Source organism: Theobroma cacao, chromosome 9, assembly GCF_053813885.1.
Source record: "Theobroma cacao isolate CCN51 chromosome 9, ASM5381388v1, whole genome shotgun sequence".
NCBI classification, from domain to species: Eukaryota; Viridiplantae; Streptophyta; class Magnoliopsida; order Malvales; family Malvaceae; genus Theobroma; species Theobroma cacao.
The window spans coordinates 43928754-43949376 of record NC_142647.1 but is presented as its reverse complement, the minus strand read 5'-3'; the positions used below and the strand labels follow the sequence as shown (position 1 = coordinate 43949376).

The 20623-nt window shown below is 35.5% G+C and overlaps 3 protein-coding genes across 4 annotated transcripts; all 3 read left to right on the top strand.

The window, feature by feature from the left end:
- Positions 1-3278: 3278 nt before the first annotated feature.
- On the top strand, positions 3279-6433 carry LOC18590098 (E3 ubiquitin-protein ligase RSL1-like). Its single transcript, XM_018127429.2, has 3 exons — positions 3279-4067; positions 4516-5288; positions 5970-6433. The coding sequence occupies exons 1-3, from the start codon at positions 3279-3281 to the stop codon at positions 6157-6159; spliced, it is 1752 nt and encodes a 583-aa protein (XP_017982918.2). The 3' UTR covers positions 6160-6433.
- Positions 6434-7109: 676 nt separating this feature from the next.
- Positions 7110-11321, top strand: LOC18590097 (E3 ubiquitin-protein ligase RSL1-like). The gene is made up of 3 exons (XM_007015420.3): positions 7110-7977; positions 9313-10085; positions 10442-11321. The coding sequence occupies exons 1-3, from the start codon at positions 7222-7224 to the stop codon at positions 10557-10559; spliced, it is 1647 nt and encodes a 548-aa protein (XP_007015482.3). The 5' UTR covers positions 7110-7221; the 3' UTR covers positions 10560-11321.
- Positions 11322-12571: 1250 nt separating this feature from the next.
- On the top strand, positions 12572-18934 carry LOC18590096 (uncharacterized). 2 transcript variants are annotated; one of them, XM_088810286.1, is made up of 6 exons: positions 12572-13405; positions 14221-14412; positions 14592-14762; positions 15866-16083; positions 17918-18172; positions 18482-18934. In XM_088810286.1, the coding sequence occupies exons 1-6, from the start codon at positions 13063-13065 to the stop codon at positions 18740-18742; spliced, it is 1440 nt and encodes a 479-aa protein (XP_088666412.1). In that variant the 5' UTR covers positions 12572-13062; the 3' UTR covers positions 18743-18934. The 2 variants fall into 2 exon arrangements, with proteins under 2 accessions (XP_088666412.1, XP_017982922.2); XM_018127433.2 differs by having other exon boundaries at positions 12576-13405; positions 14523-14762.
- Positions 18935-20623: the final 1689 nt, after the last annotated feature.

Genomic DNA, 20623 nt, shown 5'->3' with positions numbered 1-20623 from the left:
ATAATTTATTTATGAATGGAAGCTTTTTACTGTCACAGTCAAGAAAAGAGAGATGTCGGGACCAGTTGTTTGCCCTTTTTCTACCTACGCTTGGTTGCAAGTCAGTCGTTCAGCTCATTTTAGTACACAGCATTATCATTTTTTTTTAATTAAAGATACAAATTTTTGGAAGAATTCGGATCTCAATAGGAAAAGGAGGAAATGCTTGTTTCTAGAAGAGGCTTGGGGGCCATCAGTACATTTCATTGACCTCAGAATTGGCTGTAGCAATTGTTCATTGCATTTTCAAACATGAGGGGTAATAGCTGCATTTGAAAGCAAAACTCATAAAGCTAGCAATTCATTTTGGAAAAAAGAAAGAAAGATGGCGGCAGAAATTTCAACAAACCTACATTTTGTACTGAAAATTTGGTTGAGAATCTGGCATTTATGAACTGCTTTCTTATTGATTTAGCATATTAATGCGGCATTGTCAAGCAGAGGCAGATGAGACTGTTATATTTCAGTTTTTAATTTTTTTTTATTATAATATGTATAAAATCTGATATATATATATATATATAGTTGTGTCATTCTTAATTAAATTAAACGGTCTATTATGAAATAATGTAACTTTTTAATTATTTTTCATGTAAAAGCTTGAATCCGTTATTGTAGTCAAAAAGTTATTATAAAAGGGAGTCAAACATGCAAAGGAAGACAATGAAGTTTTCCGAGAAAGAAACAAAAGCAAAACAAACACAGTTTACCGGCAATGGTTTTGCCTTTGATCCGAACATTAAACCCCAACATGGGAATTACCTAGGGCAACAGTTTACTCATAGATTACTTAAAATTGAATAATCAAATGTGTGAATTGGACTCATTATCTCAACCGGTGGAGTTACAACGAAAGTACCTTCACGGCAAGTTTTTCAAGTCAAGATCAAAAACAAAGAAGGTGGCTTACTATTTTTTCTCAAATTCTGCAATATAATAAAGAACCTAACGGTCTGAGAAGTGTCAAAATAGTCAACTAGTCTAAGCAAATGCTGGCATGTGCTTTCATAAGTTATTCATAAAATTTATATGTTAGGTGATCGGAGGTAGAAATCCTGCACATATGGACACGAGTAATTGTTGAACTGACTCTTAATCTGATGTGAACCCAATGAAGAGAAGACTTTTCACTTTGAATAGATGGTTAGCTGACTCCTAGCGGTTTCTCGCAGGCAGTTGGAACTTGGAAGGTCGAACCGGGTGTCTGTCCAATTAGATACATTAGCTTCTCCTACTAAGAGAAGGAAAATTAATTAGTTCTAGTATATATTGTAAGTATATAGCCTATCAAAAGGTGATATTTAGGCTGTGTTTAATGGCGTTTTCGATAAAAACATCCGTTAAAGACGCTATTAGCATGATGTTAATTGGTGTTTTTAATCTGTTTTTTAGTTTTCTTTCAATGTATTATGTTTCCAGTCTTTTGAAACTTCTTTGGTTTTTCTGGGTTCTTTGATTCGTGACAGTCGTGTCTATCCATCTGGTATATAGATTGCCACGACTGCTTCCAAGAGAAAGAGAGAGTGAAGATGGAAACAGAGTAATTGGAAACGAATTTAGGACGACCAAAATATGCATTTGATTGGATTAATGAAACTTAGTCTTAAGTGTGAAATACTGAAATTATGAGGCAAATGGATTTGGACTTGAACTGAGAATATGTATATAACCTCACCAATTCAACACTTAATTAAATAGCTATATCAACCACTGATCGGACTATCAATCCCGTTTGCTTTTCAATTAGGAAAAATTATTCAGCTGGCTGGATTAAACCATGGAGTTAATGTCCTAGGTTACATGATTACTTACTAAAATCACAATCAATCAAAGTAATATAAATATCTTTATCTAATTTACTGTAATTAACTGATTATCATGTCATCACCTATGCTTTACTGCAGAACTTAGCAATTTGATTAGCAAGCCACAAGCGCAAACAAAAGCTAAAAAAAAAACAAACCAAACCAAATTAAAGATTTGTCCAGACCCCAAGTAGAAGCAGGCTCCTATTAAGATTATCCTTTTAGATTTAGATGAATTATATAGTAATATAAGTAAATATTTGTGTAAATATCTATTACGTGACTATCTGAGATTTCAAATTAAATTAGATAATCAAACAAATAGTACCTTAAGTAGGTAAGGCAACTCACGAAACAATTCAGAAAGTCAAATAAAGACGTGTAATCTAATTTGACCTTTTAGATTTAATTATGTATATTTAAATTTAAATGCAAATTATATTAGATTAAAATTAAAATTTAATTTAAATATTATTAATTCAAATTAAATACTTTAATATTATTTTTATTTTATAAATTCTATCTAAATAGACTATTAGCCTATAAATATCCCACACCCCATTTGCAAAACATCGATCATTTTAATTTCTTAATACATTTCACCCATGATTGTTGGTTCAAGTTTTTTTTCATATTCTATAGTGTATTTTAATTCATATAAGAGTTGACTGGCTCTTTTTGGGTTTCAAAGAATTTATTGGGCTAGAGCTAGGCTTCCTTTTGGGCAGGAAAAGGATCAGCATTGTAAATGATAAAGCTGTCCATAATTGGATATTAAATTAAATATATGTATGAAATAAATAATTAAATATACATAACTACATTTTATTTATTTCAAAAACATGTTGTGCATAAATCTATTCAAATGTTTATTAACAAATTTAGACATAAGGTCTATGAGAAATAACCACACTACTATAGTTAAGAATGACTCATGAGTTTTTATCAAATTAACTCGAAAAAGTATGTTAAACTTGTTAATTAAATTTAATAAATATGTTTGAACCTTGTTTTTACGATGATTAATTTCAAATAAATTTTGAATGAAGGTGTCTATAGATCAAGTTGGAGTGAGTGTGGAAGAGGAGGCCTAATTATTATAGAAGGAATCCAAATTTTCTTGTATATCCGAATTTTATAAAGTCATAAAATAAACTTATATAAAAATAATAATATCTTAATTATTAAATTTAAATAAATTTAAATATATGATCATTTACTCAATATTCATAACGCAATAATATTTCAAGCTACTGAGGAAAATATATATATATATATATATATATATATATATATATAGATAGATAGATATTTGAAGCCGAGATAGGCCGGGCTTGGATTGGAAACATATGCTAGTAATTATCTAGACATGGCGCAAAATGACCGGCCCAATTACTGACAGTCGTACTTCCGAGTTAAGGAAAGGACATATAAATGACCAAGACCATCGGCATTTTCTTGGCGATGGCGACGACGGGAAAAGAAGACTCAAACGCTGACCCCGAAGACCTCCACTCTTTCATTTCCCAGCAACTCCACGAGCTCATGGCTGCCCACCGTCTCGAGTCCGACCTCGACTTGGCCTTCCATTTACAACTCCAAGAAGCCCTCTCCGCCTCCCTTTCTCTTCACAGTTCCCAACCTCCCCCACCTCCACCTCCTCCGCGTCCCTCTCAGAACGACTCCGTAATCTCCTTGACATCCCAAGAGCTCTCCAAACTCCAACAGGAGTCGCTTGATCACAAACACTGCCTCCTCGAAACCCAGAAACTCAAGGAAGACCTCAAGCGTCAAGTCCACGACGAGAAATTCGCGCGTCAGTTAGCGGGGATTCCGGAGGGTCAATGGGCCGAGTGGGGCGATTGCTTTGAACGGCCGTTAGGAGAAGGTTGTTCGAAGGGATTGCAATGGGAAGAAACCGACAGCGAAGACAACGACGTTGATGTTTCTGACGACGGTGAATGCGAATTTCGCATTTACTTTAAGGGTTTAATAGGAGAAGAGAAGGTTAAAAATGTGAAATCGAACCTTGCGGGGATCGGAGTTGCGATTTGTGATTTTAGGGATAATTTGATTTACGAAATCAAGAAGCCGTTAGTTGGCGTTGGGTTGAGTAAACAAGCGGCTGAGCTTAAGGCGTTGATCGAAGGGCTTAGCGCTGCTTTGTCTTTGGGGCTTACTAGGGTTGAAGTTTTCTGTGATTATTACCCCATTTATCAATACGTAAGTTCCTTTTACTTCTTTTTTCATCTTCTTTTATGGCATTGTATAATGTATATAAATTTTTATTTACGTTCCGTTTTGTTGAAAAATGGGTTTTTGATATAGAAGCAAAAATCATATTTTCAAGAATTAATTATCTAAGTATATAAGCAATAGTTTCGAAATTCACGTTCATCTATTTACTTTAAGGGTTTGCATGGTCCATATTTGCCCGTCATTCTCTCAAGGAATGATGGACAATTAGCTAATCATTTTCCTTGTTGAATGTTAACATATTAGCTTTAAGTGTGTAATAAGAATAAATTTCAGGTGTACATGGAAAGAACTCTGTACTTGGGTTTGAGTATACAATGTGCTATAATTAAGTAAACTAATTAAAAAAAAAAGCCTTTTATTTTCAAAATAAAGAGCAAAGAAAATGTTGTTCATGATGTATTTGGCAATGCAGGTTATTAGGAGATGGCCACCAAAGCAAAGAAAAATTTCAATGTTAGTTGATCAAGTATTACTTCTTCAAAGCAAATTTGCTTATTGCAGCCCCACACATGTAGCACGTAATGATATTAAATATGCCTTTAAACTTGCAAGGGAAGCAATAGATTCTCAGGTCACCAGGCCTGTAGATCAAAACCATGGCAAGACTGTGAAAGAGACTTGTGTTATCTGCTTAGAAGATACTGATCTTGGGTGCATGTTTTCAGTCGATGGGTGCATGCACCGATACTGCTTTTCTTGTATGAAACAGCATGTGGAGGTGAAGTTGCTTCATGGAATGGTGCCCAAATGCCCTCATGAGAACTGTAAGTCCGAGCTTAATGTTGACAGCTGTAAAAAGTTCTTGACCCCTAAAATGATTGAGACATTTAAACAGCGCTTGAAGGAGGCTTCAATTCCTGTCGGAGATAAAGTTTATTGCCCATATCCTAGGTGCTCGGCCTTAATGTCAAGAAGCGAAGTTTCAGAATATACTAAAGATGTACTTGTTGGAGCTGAAAGATCTGGAGCCAGTAAATGCCTGAAATGTCATAGCCTTTTCTGTATCAACTGCAAGGTTCCTTGGCATAGTAACATGACATGTCTTGATTACAAAAGAAAGAATCCTAATCCCCCAGCAGAGGATCTTAAGCTGAAGTCACTTGCAACAATGAATTTGTGGCGCCAGTGTGTGAAGTGCAACCACATGATAGAACTTTCTGAGGGCTGCTACCACATGACTTGCAGGTCTTTTATTCTGGTTATGGTTTAATTATTTTATTTTTGTTGTTGTTTTTAAGACTTTTGCCCCACAAGGTCAAGTTATTTAAAAATATGAACACAAGGTGAAAGAAAAAGGGAAGGGGAGGGGGGAGGAATGAGAAGGTGCTTGGGAGGATATTGTTTGAAAATAAGGGCTGGGTGCTTGAGGTGGACGATTAAGTACCATTGCCTTGGATATAACCTAAATATTATAAATTTTAGGGTTGGGTGTCAAGGAATATTCACGTTTTTAGAATCATTATTATAAATGAGGAATTTCAATTTGAGAGCATGCTGAGATTGAAGCCTGTAAAATTCTTTGCATCCTTTGTTGCAATGAAGAGAAAAAAATGGTGGATCTAGGTTGGGACTTGGGAGGAAGTACATAGTTTAGTAGTTTAATTGTGTGTTTCTCCTTCTGTGAGGATGAATAGAACAAATCATTGTTTTGTCATAGGAGCAGAAACCAAATTTTCTTACTCAACTATGTTATGGAACATTTCTTCAGTCATTCTCGTATACCAGGCTCTCATAAGTTTCATTTCATATGTCTGTTTGTGTTTGAAGTCGACAGCTATGACCATATCATATTCAGTGACTTAATTCTTTCGGTTTTATTGTGTTGTGCTAATAAATATTGCATCTCATGGTTGCTATGTTTTGCAGATGTGGGTATGAGTTTTGCTATAATTGTGGGGCTGCATGGAGGGATAAGAAGGCAACTTGTTCTTGTCCACTCTGGGAGGAGGATCGCATTTGGCATGAAAATAGGGACTCCGATGAAGAGGAGGAAGAGGAAGAGGAGGAGGATGACTGGTTCGAGGAAGAGGAGGAGGATGACTGGCTTCATTTCTGAGGACTCTCAACTTCTTGTTGACTCTACTCTCACCCTTCTATCCTATCTGTCTGGCTAATTGCAGGGTTGGTGAATATTGGACAATATATGTGTATAACTTGTAAATTCGGCATACATTGTGTTAGCCAAGTTCTTAAACGAGTTGGAAGATATTCTGCCAACATCTCTTTTCCAGTAAAGAAGCCAAGATAAGGAAACTCACTGAGAAAAACCAGCTTGGTAGAGTTCAGTTGTTATAATCATTGAGGGATGAAGTAATATGTTCATTCAAGTATCACTGCATCACCAAATGACTCTTCCAAAAAAATAAATAGAAAAAGATATCAGATGGGTTTTGATAGAGAGGATCCCCGAAGAGAAGGAGAAAAGAATAAAAATTAAAATAGAAAGATCAGGTGATATATTTTGAAAAAAAAAATCAAATTGATGGTTGAATATGTAATTCTAATATTGTTTTTTATGAATTGAATAATAAAACATGACTGCTTAATCAATTATTACCTATTTTTGTATTTTAAAGAATTTGAGTTTTATTAGAATTATATTTATTACCATAAATGATACATATAAAACAGAGTAAAAATCATTTATGGTCTAATTTTTAATATGCGAAAAACAATTGTGTGATATTGATTTTTTAAAATTAATATATGCATCATTTATTAAAATTTAATTTATCTTGAGGTTGTTCAAAATATTCTGCCCATTATCTGTTATTGTTTTAAATACCCTCTTTAATTTATATAATATCTGATTTTGACTTTATATAAAGTTCAAAATATTTATAAATTATTTTTATAAATTATATTAGCTTGAAAAAGGAGAAATGAATAATTATAATTTACTGAAAGATAATAAAAAGAGCAAAAATTAATTTTTTTCACATAAAATAAAATGTACAAATAAAACAATATTATCAAGTTACATTTCTCGTCATCTGGCCTTGACTGACCATACACCCCTTCTCCCATAAGTTGCGTGCGCTCTAAGTAGTCTCTTTCTTCGCTACTTCGACTCCTTCTTGACCCAGAAAATTCATCCCGAGCTAAACACAAGAAGCCAATGGAAAACCCCAACCGAGGCAGAGGCAAAGCCAAAGCCACCCAATTTAACGACGACGACGACGACGACGACGACAGAGAAGAGTTCAAGTCAGTGCTCACTCTCCAACGTCAACAACTAATGGAAGCCAAAACCTTAGACTCTGATCTCGACTTTGCTTTCCAACTCCAAATGGAAGAAGCTGTTACCGCTTCTCTTTCTCTTCACCACTCTTCCATTTCCCAAGACGTCACCCTCTTGCCTGCTCCCGAAATGGGTTTTGACTACTTAACTCTCTTGCTCGAAGACATAGACAGGTTCGAGATGGAACGTAAAGACAGGGAACAAACCGAGGAAGAGATGAGAAAACTTAGGAACGATCTGAACCGTTCGATTCACGATCAAAACTTTTCTAGCTACATCATGAATGTCCCCGAAGAAGAATGGAAGGAGTACGGAGACAATTACGAAAGACCCTTCGATGGTAATGTTGCAACCGGTGTCATTTCAACTGAGGGTTTTAGAGTTTATGTGAAAGGCTTGGTTAGTGAAGAGAGGTTAAGGGAGTTTAATGTTGTTGTGGGTGGTGTTGGAGTTGCCATTTGTGATTTTAGAGATAATTTGGTTTTGGAAGTGAGGAAAAGGTTGGAGGGGGCGGAATTCATGAGTGGTGAAATGGCTGGAGTTGAGGCTGTGGTTCATGGGCTTAATGCGGCTTTGAGTTTGGACTTGGAAAGGGTTACTATTTTTGTTGATGATTTCTTGGTTTATCAATATGTAAGTTTACAATGTTGGTTTTTAATTATGGGTAGCTTTGAGTTTGGACTTGAATAGGGTTACTTTTTGGTTGTGGATGCTTTCTTGGTTTATCAATATATGAGTTTAGAAAGCTATATATGCCTTTGTTCAAATTTTCTTTTCCAATTTTCTTTTTTGCTAATCTTGATTTCAAATTTGTGGGTATAGCATGCTCTTATTTGTTGCTAAACTATTCTCGGTTTTGAGTCTTTCTAATATGGGAGTCTAAAATCTTATACCCTTCTTCAAGTTTATTTATCTTATTTAAATGTTAGTGTTTTAACAAAGGGAATTGCATTTTTTTTTATATGTGAGTAATGGTTATAACCTTTGCAATGGTGAGATTTTTCATTTATGGCTTTTTTCATGCTTCTGGTGTTTGTTTCATTGGCTCAATATGCTTTATTTGTAGCTTTGGTAATGAATTCTTTTGTTGGTTTCTTATATAGAAGTTTTTGAAGATTATGGGATAGCTAATTGCGGGAATTAGTTGTAGGCGATAGCACTAGGCATAGTCTTCTTTTCTCTTTCTTTTTTGTGGTTGGTCTAGCTTGCATAGATCTCTTGTTGCATTACTTATCATGCGGGGCCATTGTCAGCGGATTGTTGCTGAGATAAAGACATAGTTTTGCAGGTGTAAGTAATAGACAAGCTTGGACAAAATGGTTAATAAATAAGCAACCTATTGTTTGACTTTAAGACATTTACCATATTAGGAGATTAGATATAGTGGTAGTTGGTTCATTCTAGTCTATTCCAACTATTACAATGTGATGTGGTTGTCTCTTATAAATTTTGTGCTAACTAGGTCAGCACAACAATTGTGGCCTCCTCATTATTGTAACCAAACAGGCAATCAATTGTTGAGTATATTGATGCCTCAATTGAGTTTCTTTTTCAAGCTTATTCTTTATGTATAACGTGTTGTAGAAGTTTCTGGTTACAAGTTGAAAATTTCTCATTGCTTTGAGCTTTGTTAGATTCTCGACTCTTTATCTCAAATTTATCTATTTGCATAAAGACACCTTGAAGTTAAAGCCTTTATCTATAAAATTCTTCCATCTTTCCCTTTGATGATTGTTTTGATTTATTTCTTATCAGTGCTAAATAATGGTAATTCATAGTTTATTTTGGCAAGACTAAATTTTATCTTTGTCAGCATTGGTTTTCCAATGGGAAAGGATTGTTTCTGGTAAGCCTGTAGTGTTTGCAATGTCTCATAAAGTAAGATCCAATGCCATTTATATCTACTGATGTTGAGGATTTTGATAAATACCTAAACGGTGATGGTTTACAGTCAATCTCTGAATACAGGTTACAGGCAGAGTGCAACCAGGGCAGAGTAAGATGGGGACACTAGTCAATGAGGTGGCTCTTTTACACAAGAAATTTACTTACTGCCAACCATCTCTTGTGGCACGTAATGATATGAAATTTGCATTGAAGCTAGCAAGAGATGCTATAGTCTCTCAGATTGCCTGGTCTGCAGAAACTAGCAATGGCAGGGGTTTGAAGGAGACTTGTGTGATATGTTTCGAAGATATTGATGCTGCTCAGATGTTTTCAGTCAATGGTTGCTTTCACAGGTATTGCTTTTCTTGTATGAAGCAGCATGTAGAAGTCAAATTGCTAAATGGAATGGTGGCTAGCTGCCCACATGAAGGCTGTAATTCTGAGGTGACTATTGATAGCTGCGGAAAATTCCTGGATCCTAAATTAGTTGAGATCATGAGCAACCGCACGAAGGAAGCTTCTATTGCTGTTTCAGAGAAAGTTTATTGTGCATTTCCAAGGTGTTCAGCATTAATGTCAAAGAATGAGGTCTTGCAATATACCAGAACCGTATTGCTTGGTGCTGAACAATCTGGAGCCAGAAAATGTGTGAAATGCCATCGCTTTTTCTGTATCAGTTGCAAGGTTCCCTGGCACTATGATATGACCTGCTATGATTACAAAAAATCTAATCCTTATCCCACCAAAGAGGATGAAATGCTCAAGTCTCTTGCTAATAAAAAACTATGGCGTGAGTGTACAAAGTGCAAAAATTTGGTTGAACTTGCTGAAGGGTGCTATCACATCACTTGCAGGTATGTAACCAATCTTGGTTTTCCATGGAACCATATTAGAATGTGATGTTTCACGTGATTTAATGAAGGAAAAGAAACTATGTCGAAAAAAAATTTGGAGGGGGGGGGGGGGGGGGGGGGGGTTGTTTGTTAAGGGTAGGGAAAAGGGGACTGGAGGGCTTGTGGTCAAAATCTAGGATCAAGAAATGTCATCTTTACTCTTTTATAAATGTTAGAAAGCAAGGGGTTGATGTTTTCTTGATGATTATTTACTTTGCTCCTTGATGGAAACAAGATCATGATAATTAGAACCTGTTATTTCTTTGTCTTAAATTTACTGATTTTCATGCTACCACTTATTTGTATCCTTTTTGCAGATGTGGATATGAGTTTTGCTATACTTGTGGAGCTCAGTGGCGTAACAAGAAACCAACATGTTCATGTCCAATCTGGGACGAGCGAAACATTATACGTGATCGACGAAGAAGGCAATGATCTAGATTAAAATAGTGACAAGACAATGATCTAGAGCTCAATAGCTCTAGCTGAAGAAAATTTAGGCAATTTACTTCCATGAGTTCCCTCTTTTATTTTCCCTTTGTCTGCTTCTCCCCTTTCTCAAAACTAGATTTTTGGGGTTTAGAGTTTATGTTTTCTAGAGGGAACGCTTGGGGAAGTTAATAGGAATTTGATAAGGATTGAACTTCATGGATTTTTACGTAAAAGTTGTCTGCAAGGTTAGGTTTTCATTATTATTTTTCAAGAATTTTGGCATTGTATTACCATTACCCTGCGGAAGGTATTGCATATTGTTGGACCTTTTTATGAAAGACCCCTTTTGGACATCCTGTAGAATTTGGTGAAGCGGAAATGGTTTTCATGAGGATTGGTAGCACCTGCAATCTGTGGCATGTTAGTTTTGTTGCAAGTATGTTGCCTCTCCATTTCAATTTGGATGGAGGTTACTGCTCAAACACACACTCTCTCCCTCACTAGTCCCTTCCCCACCTTTTTTGGCGTGGAACAGTGAGGTTGCTCAGTTTGGGTGAGTAACTTTATGCAAGGCATCAGCTATTGCTGTTGCCTGGGTTAGTGGGGCTTTTAACAAATCAGTCTATTGCTTCATTCAACAGTATCAAAAGTTATATGTTACTGTTGCTATTATCCCCTCTTTTTCTCTTCATGATGTACACCACTCTCTTCATTGTTCATACTTATTACAATGTATACTTAAATCTACTCTCTCATTCTCCCTCTTCTTTCCTGTAGCTGAGGCACTTGTTGTATTAATTAGTTTTTGAAAAAGCAAGCACTGTAATGGATAGCTGCATGAGCTTGTCAATGGCGAAAGTAAAGCTGTTTCTATGCCTAACACTATAGAGTCCAGGGTAGTCATAATCCATGTGTCTTCATCCATGCACGGACTCTTTGTCTGAATAACGCACATAATTGATTATGTCTTGGAGAAATCTTTGGACGTGATACGTGCATCAAAGTTAAGAAGTAGAAGTAGTAGTTTTAGGACCACTCAAGCACTCGGGACATGGCGTGCCATTCCATAACTCTGCCACGAATCATGTGCTATGTTGTGGTGGGATCGTGCTTGTGGTCCACAGCTTCTTTCCCTTTTGCCATGTTTTTCTCCATTTGAAACTGTCTCTCGTCTCTATCCTCTATCCATTTTCACATCGTGGCTTAGAGGTTAATTTCTCATCTTGTTTTCACACCAATAAGAAATTGGAAAATTGCCATTTTCGGGGTGGAGACTGCACAGTTTTCATACTCAAATTTAGGAATGGCCACACTTTTATGCAAACGTAATTTCGAAGCTAATGCAAATTGTTTGGACTTGAATGGCTCGTGTTTACACAGGAAAAAAAGGGACCCATGATTAGAAAACCCACCAACAACATAACTCAAAATCCTTTGGTAATCTTCACCCCTTGATGCTTGAAAGAATCCAAAATTTTACTCAAAGGTAAGTAATACAAACAAATATCCAAAGATAAAGCAATGATCAAACAGAATTTTATCTATTATTCATCATCTATTTTGAGTGAAATTATAGTAAAAAAATTAAGGAAAAACAAGTAAAGAGTGCAGAGCATATCCTTGGCAACACTAAGCATGCAAAATTGCAAATGCTTTTCTTTTTATTAGTACCCAAATATAGAAGTACTTAATTATTTGATTCATTAATATATATATATATATATTAAATCTTTGATATAATCATTACAGATTTCGTTCAGTTAAATTAAAAAATGTTATGATTTCATTTCATTGAAGAAAGTTGAAAGGTTTTTTTAGAAAAAATTTTTTAATTTTTTTTATTCGAGAGAAAATAAATTAATATATCATGTCTTACGTCAAAAAATGTAAAATAGTGTATATATATATATATAAAAGAGAAGAGAACAGAGCTGACTAGTCAAAAAATGAGGGTTGAAAAAGCTTGAAATAAATGGCGGAGCCATGAAAATGCATCAGCAAGCGGAGCCCTGCTTGAAAGATGTGGAGTTGACAGATGTGACTCTCACTTGAAAGAAAGAAAATCTTTCCCAGAAAAACCAGCAACCTCTGCTAAGTGACGGCGGTTATTACCAGTGAAAATTCCCAAAAGCGGACACAACCTTTTTACCCCCAACAACCCGCCAGTTCCACTTGCGCTGCCCCTCAGAAGCAACAGTCTGACATATACCCATTTGTCCACCCTGGACAAATCTCCCACCTTCCATCTCCACCATGCACCATCAAACCAATACAAAAAAAGCAACAACCAACCCATGGAATAAAAAGTGAACCTTTTCTTTTTTTCTTACCGAACCTCTCTCTCTCAACTTTTTCTCTCTTCTCTTTTCGTTTCCACATTTACGGACCTCTTACTTAAATATTCCCATTAACCTCTGCGTCACGTTCAAGCCTTTTAGATTTTCTAACTCTACTTCAAAACCACTACCTTTGCTCTTTCTTCTCTGCTTTTTCATCAAAAAAAGATATGGAGGGCGGTGATCAGGAGGAGCAGCGCTACACCGGCGTACCACCGGATAAAGCAGCTAATTTTAAGGATGTTGTTCGTGAATTCATGAGGGGATTACTTGAGATGAGCGTGCAATTCGGGAGAGGGTGTAGGGATGTGGTGCAGCAGAGTTTAGTTACAGAGGATTCGTTTTTAGTAAGGAATTTTGGTAAAGATTCTTGCATTGGTCGAAAACTTAAGGTTCCTTACGACAACGTTTTGAGGAGATTGAAGGTGTTTAATGAGTACTTGGTTCCTGAAGATAAGGATCCGTGGCATGCTTGGTCTGTTATCTTGTTCGTCTTTGTTCTTGCTCTTGCAGGTATTTTTAATTTTCTTCTTCTTCTTCTTCCTTTTTTTTTTTTTGGTGGTTTGATGGGTTGGATGTTGCATTACATGAAATGCTTTAATTATTTTAATTAGACGCTGTTTCGTTGCTAATAGGAGGAAGAACTCTGAATTATTCTAAATTTATTTGATTTTCAGTTAACTGGGAATGTCATAATTAAGGTGAGATTCCAGTTATGAGTAAATTATGAACCAAATTTTTTTTTCTATCTTTGTCGGCAATGATTTTCTTTTTCCTTCCGAGGGATCATATTTTTCTTTCTTGGGTTAATCAAGCATGGTTACTAGGACTAATTCACAAGATTTAAGATTCTCATCCAGATTCAGAATCAATTTGGTAGCATAGAATGTATGAATCTGACGTATTCCATGTAAAATTCATTATGGGTCATACTTTCTATATGCGGAAGTATTTCATTTTCTTGCCCACAAAGGTCCAGACTCTAGAATACCAAATTCAGTATTGAAAAATTTCTGTTCACATGTATATCGACATTTGAAAGCTATTGCCTTTTAGTCCTATTTGTGCTTTAATTATGCATCACTTTGGAACAATGGATGCTACACTCGATATGAGATGTCATTTGCAGATGGATTGAATTTTAGATTAATTTATTTTCAACTGAACTTGGTGACTACAAATGTGTCTTGTAACTTCAATTTTCATGTTATGAATGTAAATGTAAATCAATCAAGTTCTGCATTTTCTGCCTCGGTAATTCTTCATCCGCATGCATTCATTTTTCTTGTGTTTCCATTGAGCTGTTACTGACAAAAAAAAAATTGCAGTCCTGAGTGTAAGCGTAGAACATGATACTGCCATCCCAGTGGCAAAGAAAGTGTACATACATCCACCTAGTGCTGATCGCATAATGCTACCAGATGGTAGATATATGGCATATAGAGAGCAAGGCCTTCCAGCTGACAGAGCTAGATTTACAATGATCATTCCACATTCGTTTCTTTCTTCCCGACTTGCAGGTTTGATATCAAAATTGAGTACATAAGAACTTGATTTTATTGAGTGAGGTGTGTTCATACAATTCACACTTATCTTCTCAGTTTGTGTATTTTCTCACCCCAATTACTAGGGATTCCTGGACTTAAGGCTTCACTACTAGAAGAGTTTGGTGTGCGCTTGTTAACTTATGATCTTCCAGGTTTTGGCGAGAGTGATCCTCACCCCAAGCGAAACCTTGAGTCATCAGCGTCAGATATGTTGTTCTTAGCAAATTCTCTCGGTGTCAGTGACAAGTTTTGGGTAGTTGGATACTCAAGCGGTAGCCTGCATGCTTGGGCTGCTCTGAAATATATTCCTGATAGACTTGCAGGTAAGAATATTATTTTATCTGCACTATCATTAGTTTGTAACAGTTTCTTGCATCACCTCTACTGATAACCATAGTATTGGCTAGCTAGTAACGAAAAATATGTGAAATTTAGTTGTTTCAAAATGCATAATTCAGCTAATTAATTTTCCATTATTGGAAATAAAAAGGCTTTGCACATGTTGTGCTCAAACAGTTTATGCTGTTTAACCACTTTAAAAGAAAAAAAAAGTTTATGCTGTTTAAAACAATACTATTAAAGTGATAATCATCTTTTGTTCTTTCTGCTAAATATTTGTTGCTTGGAAGTTTGATTTGGCCAAGGCTGCATCTCTTTAGTAATGGACATCCTTCCCTAGGAAAACAAGAACAAAATATGGTGGCTTCTTAAAGACTTTGATGCATATACTTCTAACTAGGTAATAAAAAGAGTTGGAGAGAATGCTCATCTATTTGTAGGAGAAATCTCGTTGTGAAAATCAGAAATGAGATGGTCTACAATGTAAAAGGTGTTTGCATGTCTAGTCGCAAGTGAACCTAGATAGTTCTGGATGTAACTGATTGAAACATCAAACCCTTCACTCAAAATGTTACTGCAATAAAACAGCTGGGCTGTTTTTCGGTTCTGGGTGCAAAGGTGCTGTAGTTCATAAGTTTGTAGTAGGCTTTGAAATCATTGTGCGTCCTGTGCAAAGTCTAAGGAGTTTCATTTCAATTTGTCAGGAGAGTAGTAAAACTATACATTCTGTCCAAGTTGAATGGATTGTGGAAATAGCACCTGCATTACAACCCTTGTTAGAGTACCATTTTTATCATAGGTGAAAAAGTGGTAAATCTTAAAATAAAATGCTGCTTTGCTTAATTATGTTGGAATGTAGTAAAATCTATTTTTTTTTCTCTTTGGGAGTTGGAGGCTGGGTGGTGGTGGACAAAACCAATAAATATTGATGAGGTCAATGCAAATTTTGGTGCATTATCATCATTTGAATTGTTTGTGATTTAACAATTTCTGTGCTTTCCTCATTTGTTGCATTGTTATAGGAAATGAAATTTTCCACTGTACTCTGGACGTGAATACATCTTGATTCATCGTGGCTGATTTGCAGGTGCAGCTATGTTTGCTCCAATGGTTAGTCCCTATGATTCATTGATGAATAGGGAAGAAAAATATGGAACCTGGGAAAAGTGGACCCATAAAAGGAAATTTATGTACTTTTTGGCTCGAAGATTTCCTAAATCTCTATCTTACTTCTACCAAAGAAGCTTCCTCTCTGGAAAGCACAGTCAGATTGATCAATGGCTAGCATTGACACTAGGAAGGAGGGTGAGTGATTCTGAACACTGTGAACTCTTGAAGGTTTTAGAAACCATCTCTAGTCTTACAACTCTTTCTTGTTTCTTTTTCTTCTTTTTTTTGTGCCGGGGAGAGGGGGGGGGGGGCGGCTGTAGGGGGAAGGGGATGGAGGAGTAGACCTGGTAATTTTGGACACGACATGAGAAGACACGAGTTAAACAGGTTTTGGGTTTACCCTTAACGTGTTTCGTGTCTAATTGTGTCTGACACGTTAAGACACGAAAATTTTCGTGTCTTAACGTGTCAGATACGACAAACACGTTTACTTAATCATGTTATCGTGTTTAAACGTGTATATGTATTTAAACGTGTATACGTGTTTAAACGTGTATATGTATTTAAACGTGTATACGTGTTTAAACGTGTATACATGACACGTTTATTAACCTATTAAACATTAATAGTTAAAAATTATTTTAACCTTATATAAATAATTTTTAATAATTATTTAATGTGTATTTTAACCTTATGTATGATAATGAATTTTATGTATGTTATTTATATTAAATTTTATTATATTTGATATTATTATTATTATTATTTTGTTATAATTATTTTTGTAATTATAGATTTTAAATTTAAATAATAAAATTATATTTAATTATAAATATTTTTATTTAATTGTGTTAAACGTGTTATTAATCGTGTCGTGTCGTATATTGACACGTTTAATAAACGTGTTAATCGTGTCGTGTTACACGTGTATTAAACGTGTACGTGTACGTGTTTCAAATTTAAGACACGAATATTAAACGTGTCGTGTTCGTGTTTAGCCTTAATGTGTTTCGTGTCTAATCGTGTCTGATACATTTAAGATACAAAAACACAAATTGTCAGGTCTATGGAGGAGTAAAATTTCATGTTTTTGGAAAATTTAGGTAGTCAAAGGAAAGTTATATGAAATGTTTATTAATGATTGAGTTCATGATGTGCCTATGCCAATCGTTGAGACTTAGCATGCCCTTATATGATGTGGTTTGGTCTCTCTGTTGCTTCAAGTAGGAAGCCTACCTTGGTGTTGTAATGCATATAGCATGAAATCCGAAGCTACATTAAGGCCATGCCATGAGTGTAAATAGAGACTTGAGAGCTTTAAATAGTTAACGTGATGTATAAGCAGAGTTAGTGCTAGATTAACACAGTATATATACTGGTTTCCTTTTGTTCCTAATTTTACGACCATAAAAACTGAACCAAAGTTGTTAGTCTTTGCCTCATCATTTCTCAGGCGCATACTGAAGAATGTTGTAAATGAAGCACTTGGCAGTGTACTTCAACGGAAATTTTTTATTTCGGAACTTAAAACTGAAAAATCTTTTGCTATCTGTAGAAAAGGGATGAAACTTGTATGGCATTCAATAATTTGTTTCACTACTGAGTGTAGCAGTATACCTTCAAGAGATATGTTTTTAGCTGTAATAGCATATTGTTTTTATAAGAGTAATCTGTATAAGGATAAAAACCTCAATGATTTGGGAACTTCAAGCCTAAACCACCTAAGTTATTTATAGTCCTAATCAAAAACAGCTTTCCTAAGTGGAAATGGTAAATATGGATATAGAATCTGGTCCTGCATACTTCTGATTACAGGAAAGAAATCATCCACATGGTAGGCACTTATTTGATTCACAACATGTATGAAAACATCATGTTTAGTTCTTCATATGCAAATTTTTTCAAGAACACACTGATCTTGACTGTGGAAGTATATTATATTGTGAACAAGTTAAAAGCTTGCTGTTGTTTGTCACTTGCCAAACGTCATATCTAGATTCTTAAGTTATCGCATTTCCTGTCTTTCCAGGATAGGGCTTTGATAGAAGACCCTGTCTATGAAGAATTTTGGCAAAGGGATGTTGAAGAATCAATCCGACAAGGAAATGCTAAACCTTTTGTGGAGGAAGCTGTATTGCAAGTCTCAAATTGGGGTTTCAGCCTTGCAGACCTCAAATTGCAGAAGAAACAACAAGGAAAAGGCATTCTCAATTTGATTAAGTTGTTACTTGGTAGCTCTGAGGAAGAATATACTGGTTTTCTTGGTCCAATACACATATGGCAGGTTTACCTCCATCCTTTTATTCATATATTGCCGCTGCATTGAACTGTAGTTACTATACTGCTAAAATTGTTTTTCCTGTTCTTTAAGACATGATGGATTTAGTGATCTGTTCTTCTTTACTGTGAGGTGTGATACCAATGAAGTTATTTCCATTATAAGCTGTGGTTTCATTGTTTAGTTTGGGAGCTGAGCAACACATGGATTACTATTTTAGTTCAGAGGAATTATGGAATTTGTATCAAGCCAATATTAATTAATTTAACTTCTTCTTTTTTAATTTTATTTTCTGAATATTCTGGTGTTGTACAGGGGATGGATGATAAAGTGGTCCCACCTTCGATGACTGATTTTGTGCATAGGGTTCTACCTGGGGCTGCAGTGCATAAGCTCCCATATGAGGGCCATTTCACATATTTCTCCTTTTGTGATGAATGCCATAGACAGATATTCACCACGCTATTTGGAACCCCACAGGGCCCTCTCAACAATACCATAGAAGTAGAGCAAACTCCATTTGATGATATGCAAGTGCAGGAAGAGGTAACTCAGGGTGATTTAAAGGCAGATTAAGATATTAAATTTTTCTATAATAGGTTTGACATGTAAGGTGTACATATCATAGGTTCATTCTATTACTTGTGAGTAAAGAAAGTTAGGAGAATAAAATTTCTTAGATTTATTTTGTCAGTGGGATTGAGAAACTTTTGAAGATGTTGGCTACACGGGAAATAATCAAGAGAAGTTAATTTGTTCTTATTCCCAGTTACCTGCTCTCAGTTTAATCTGGAAACTATAGTTTATTCTTGTGATTAGGTTGACAATAGATCAAGGTTTCTTCTCATCTCAGTTTCTTAACACTGTTTCTTAAAATGTCTGCAACAAGCCATGACCACAGTTTTAATGTGAAGAGGAATTGGAAGAGGGACTGCTACAGCAAAACAAACTAGTACCAGCCATAAAACAAATTAGAGAATTTTCCTGCCGTTTTCTATTCAGTATCTTCTGTAAGGCTATGTTTGGGAGGGGAGAAAAGTAGAAAGATGAAATACTATCATATCCAAGGTTTAAATTATGCTGTAAGGTATAGGAAACGAAGTCGTATAGCATAATCATTGGATCAAACTGTTTTCCTTTTACATTTCCTTTGGATCAGAAGGTTTTCCTTATGCCTTGCATAACCGAAGTAAATTTCGGAGCTGCTTTGAGGTAGTTAATATGAACCTGGTGGATTGGTTTATGTTAGAGGATTAGTCTCTAAGCTGCCTGTGATGTTTATCATACATGTATTGTGCACAACAAATACCAGCTGATTGGAATCATGTTAACCTTACCTGGCTGGCTATAGTACAAGGCACTAGCATCTGATTGATTAATCTAGATCTGGATCAATCATTTTACTTATACCTTGGCACATTTTCCGCCTTGATTAAGCCTTTTTTTTTTTCCTATTGGAAAAATTCTTGTGATTCTTATTGGATAGAACGACCAAGAAAATTTTAGAATTAAAAAGAGCATCAGAAACTTGAAAAAAGTAGTAATACGATAGCTTGCAGTTAAGTAGTTCTGTTAGGCCATTTCTTCCATCAATGAGCAAGTGCAAGCCTAAACCATTACTAACCTTTTTACCTCCAAGCCCACCAACTCTTCCTGTGCATTCCCATTAGCAATCCAAAGCTGGTTGCCAGTGCCTTCATCAACTGAGCTTGAACCTCGGCAACAAGAACCTTCCTGAGACAGTGTTGCGAGAGAGAAATAAATCAAGCACACTCTCAAGAATACAAATAATTGATGTGGTTTCATTTTTTGATGACTTATGATCACTTACACAGCAATAGAGATTATAAGATAAATCTCAAACTCACACTCTCGTCTCACTTGCAGTCAAATCTCTTCTTCTAGATCAAGGTGCTCTCTATCCCCTCTCTTAGCTTAATGATTTTCTTTAAATCCATAAGGAACAATTACAAGAGTCTTATTCTAGTATAATTAGAATTAAAATATCTTAGTATAACTAGAATTCAAGATTATTACAACAAATCTCCTCTATTGACTTGAATTCATCAAGCTCTACTTCACAAACCAATTTTTATCATCACCACCATTGCCCTAAAGGCTTCAAGCACAGCAAACACTAATCAAGTCCTAGCAATGCTTGAACTTTATTTAAAAACTAACTTAGTCAACATATTTGTGGAATTTTCAATTGCAATTACTTTTTTCACTACAATCTCATCTCTACAAACAATCTCTTGAATAAAATTAAACTTGACTTGGATGTGATAAGTTTACTCATAAAACATCTAATTTTTAGTCAAATGTATGTCACTTTGATTATCGCAAAATACAAGTGTCTGTACTTGTCCAAAATCAATATCACTAACCAAGTCTCGAAGCTATTAAGCCTCCTCCACTGCCTCAGGCATAATCGTACATTCAAGTTCAGTTATTGAC

Coding starts and splice junctions, on each gene's coding strand:
- LOC18590098 (XM_018127429.2), top strand. CDS start 3,279: ATGACCAAGACCATCGGCATTTTCTTGGCGATGGCGACGACGGGAAAA. Junction 4,068..4,515: donor ATTACCCCATTTATCAATAC/GTAAGTTCCTTT, acceptor TTGGCAATGCAG/GTTATTAGGAGATGGCCACC. Junction 5,289..5,969: donor TGCTACCACATGACTTGCAG/GTCTTTTATTCT, acceptor TATGTTTTGCAG/ATGTGGGTATGAGTTTTGCT.
- LOC18590096 (XM_018127433.2), top strand. CDS start 13,063: ATGGAGGGCGGTGATCAGGAGGAGCAGCGCTACACCGGCGTACCACCG. Junction 14,763..15,865: donor TATTCCTGATAGACTTGCAG/GTAAGAATATTA, acceptor GCTGATTTGCAG/GTGCAGCTATGTTTGCTCCA. Junction 16,084..17,917: donor CATTGACACTAGGAAGGAGG/GTGAGTGATTCT, acceptor CTGTCTTTCCAG/GATAGGGCTTTGATAGAAGA.
- LOC18590097 (XM_007015420.3), top strand. CDS start 7,222: ATGGAAAACCCCAACCGAGGCAGAGGCAAAGCCAAAGCCACCCAATTT. Junction 7,978..9,312: donor ATTTCTTGGTTTATCAATAT/GTAAGTTTACAA, acceptor CTCTGAATACAG/GTTACAGGCAGAGTGCAACC. Junction 10,086..10,441: donor TGCTATCACATCACTTGCAG/GTATGTAACCAA, acceptor TCCTTTTTGCAG/ATGTGGATATGAGTTTTGCT.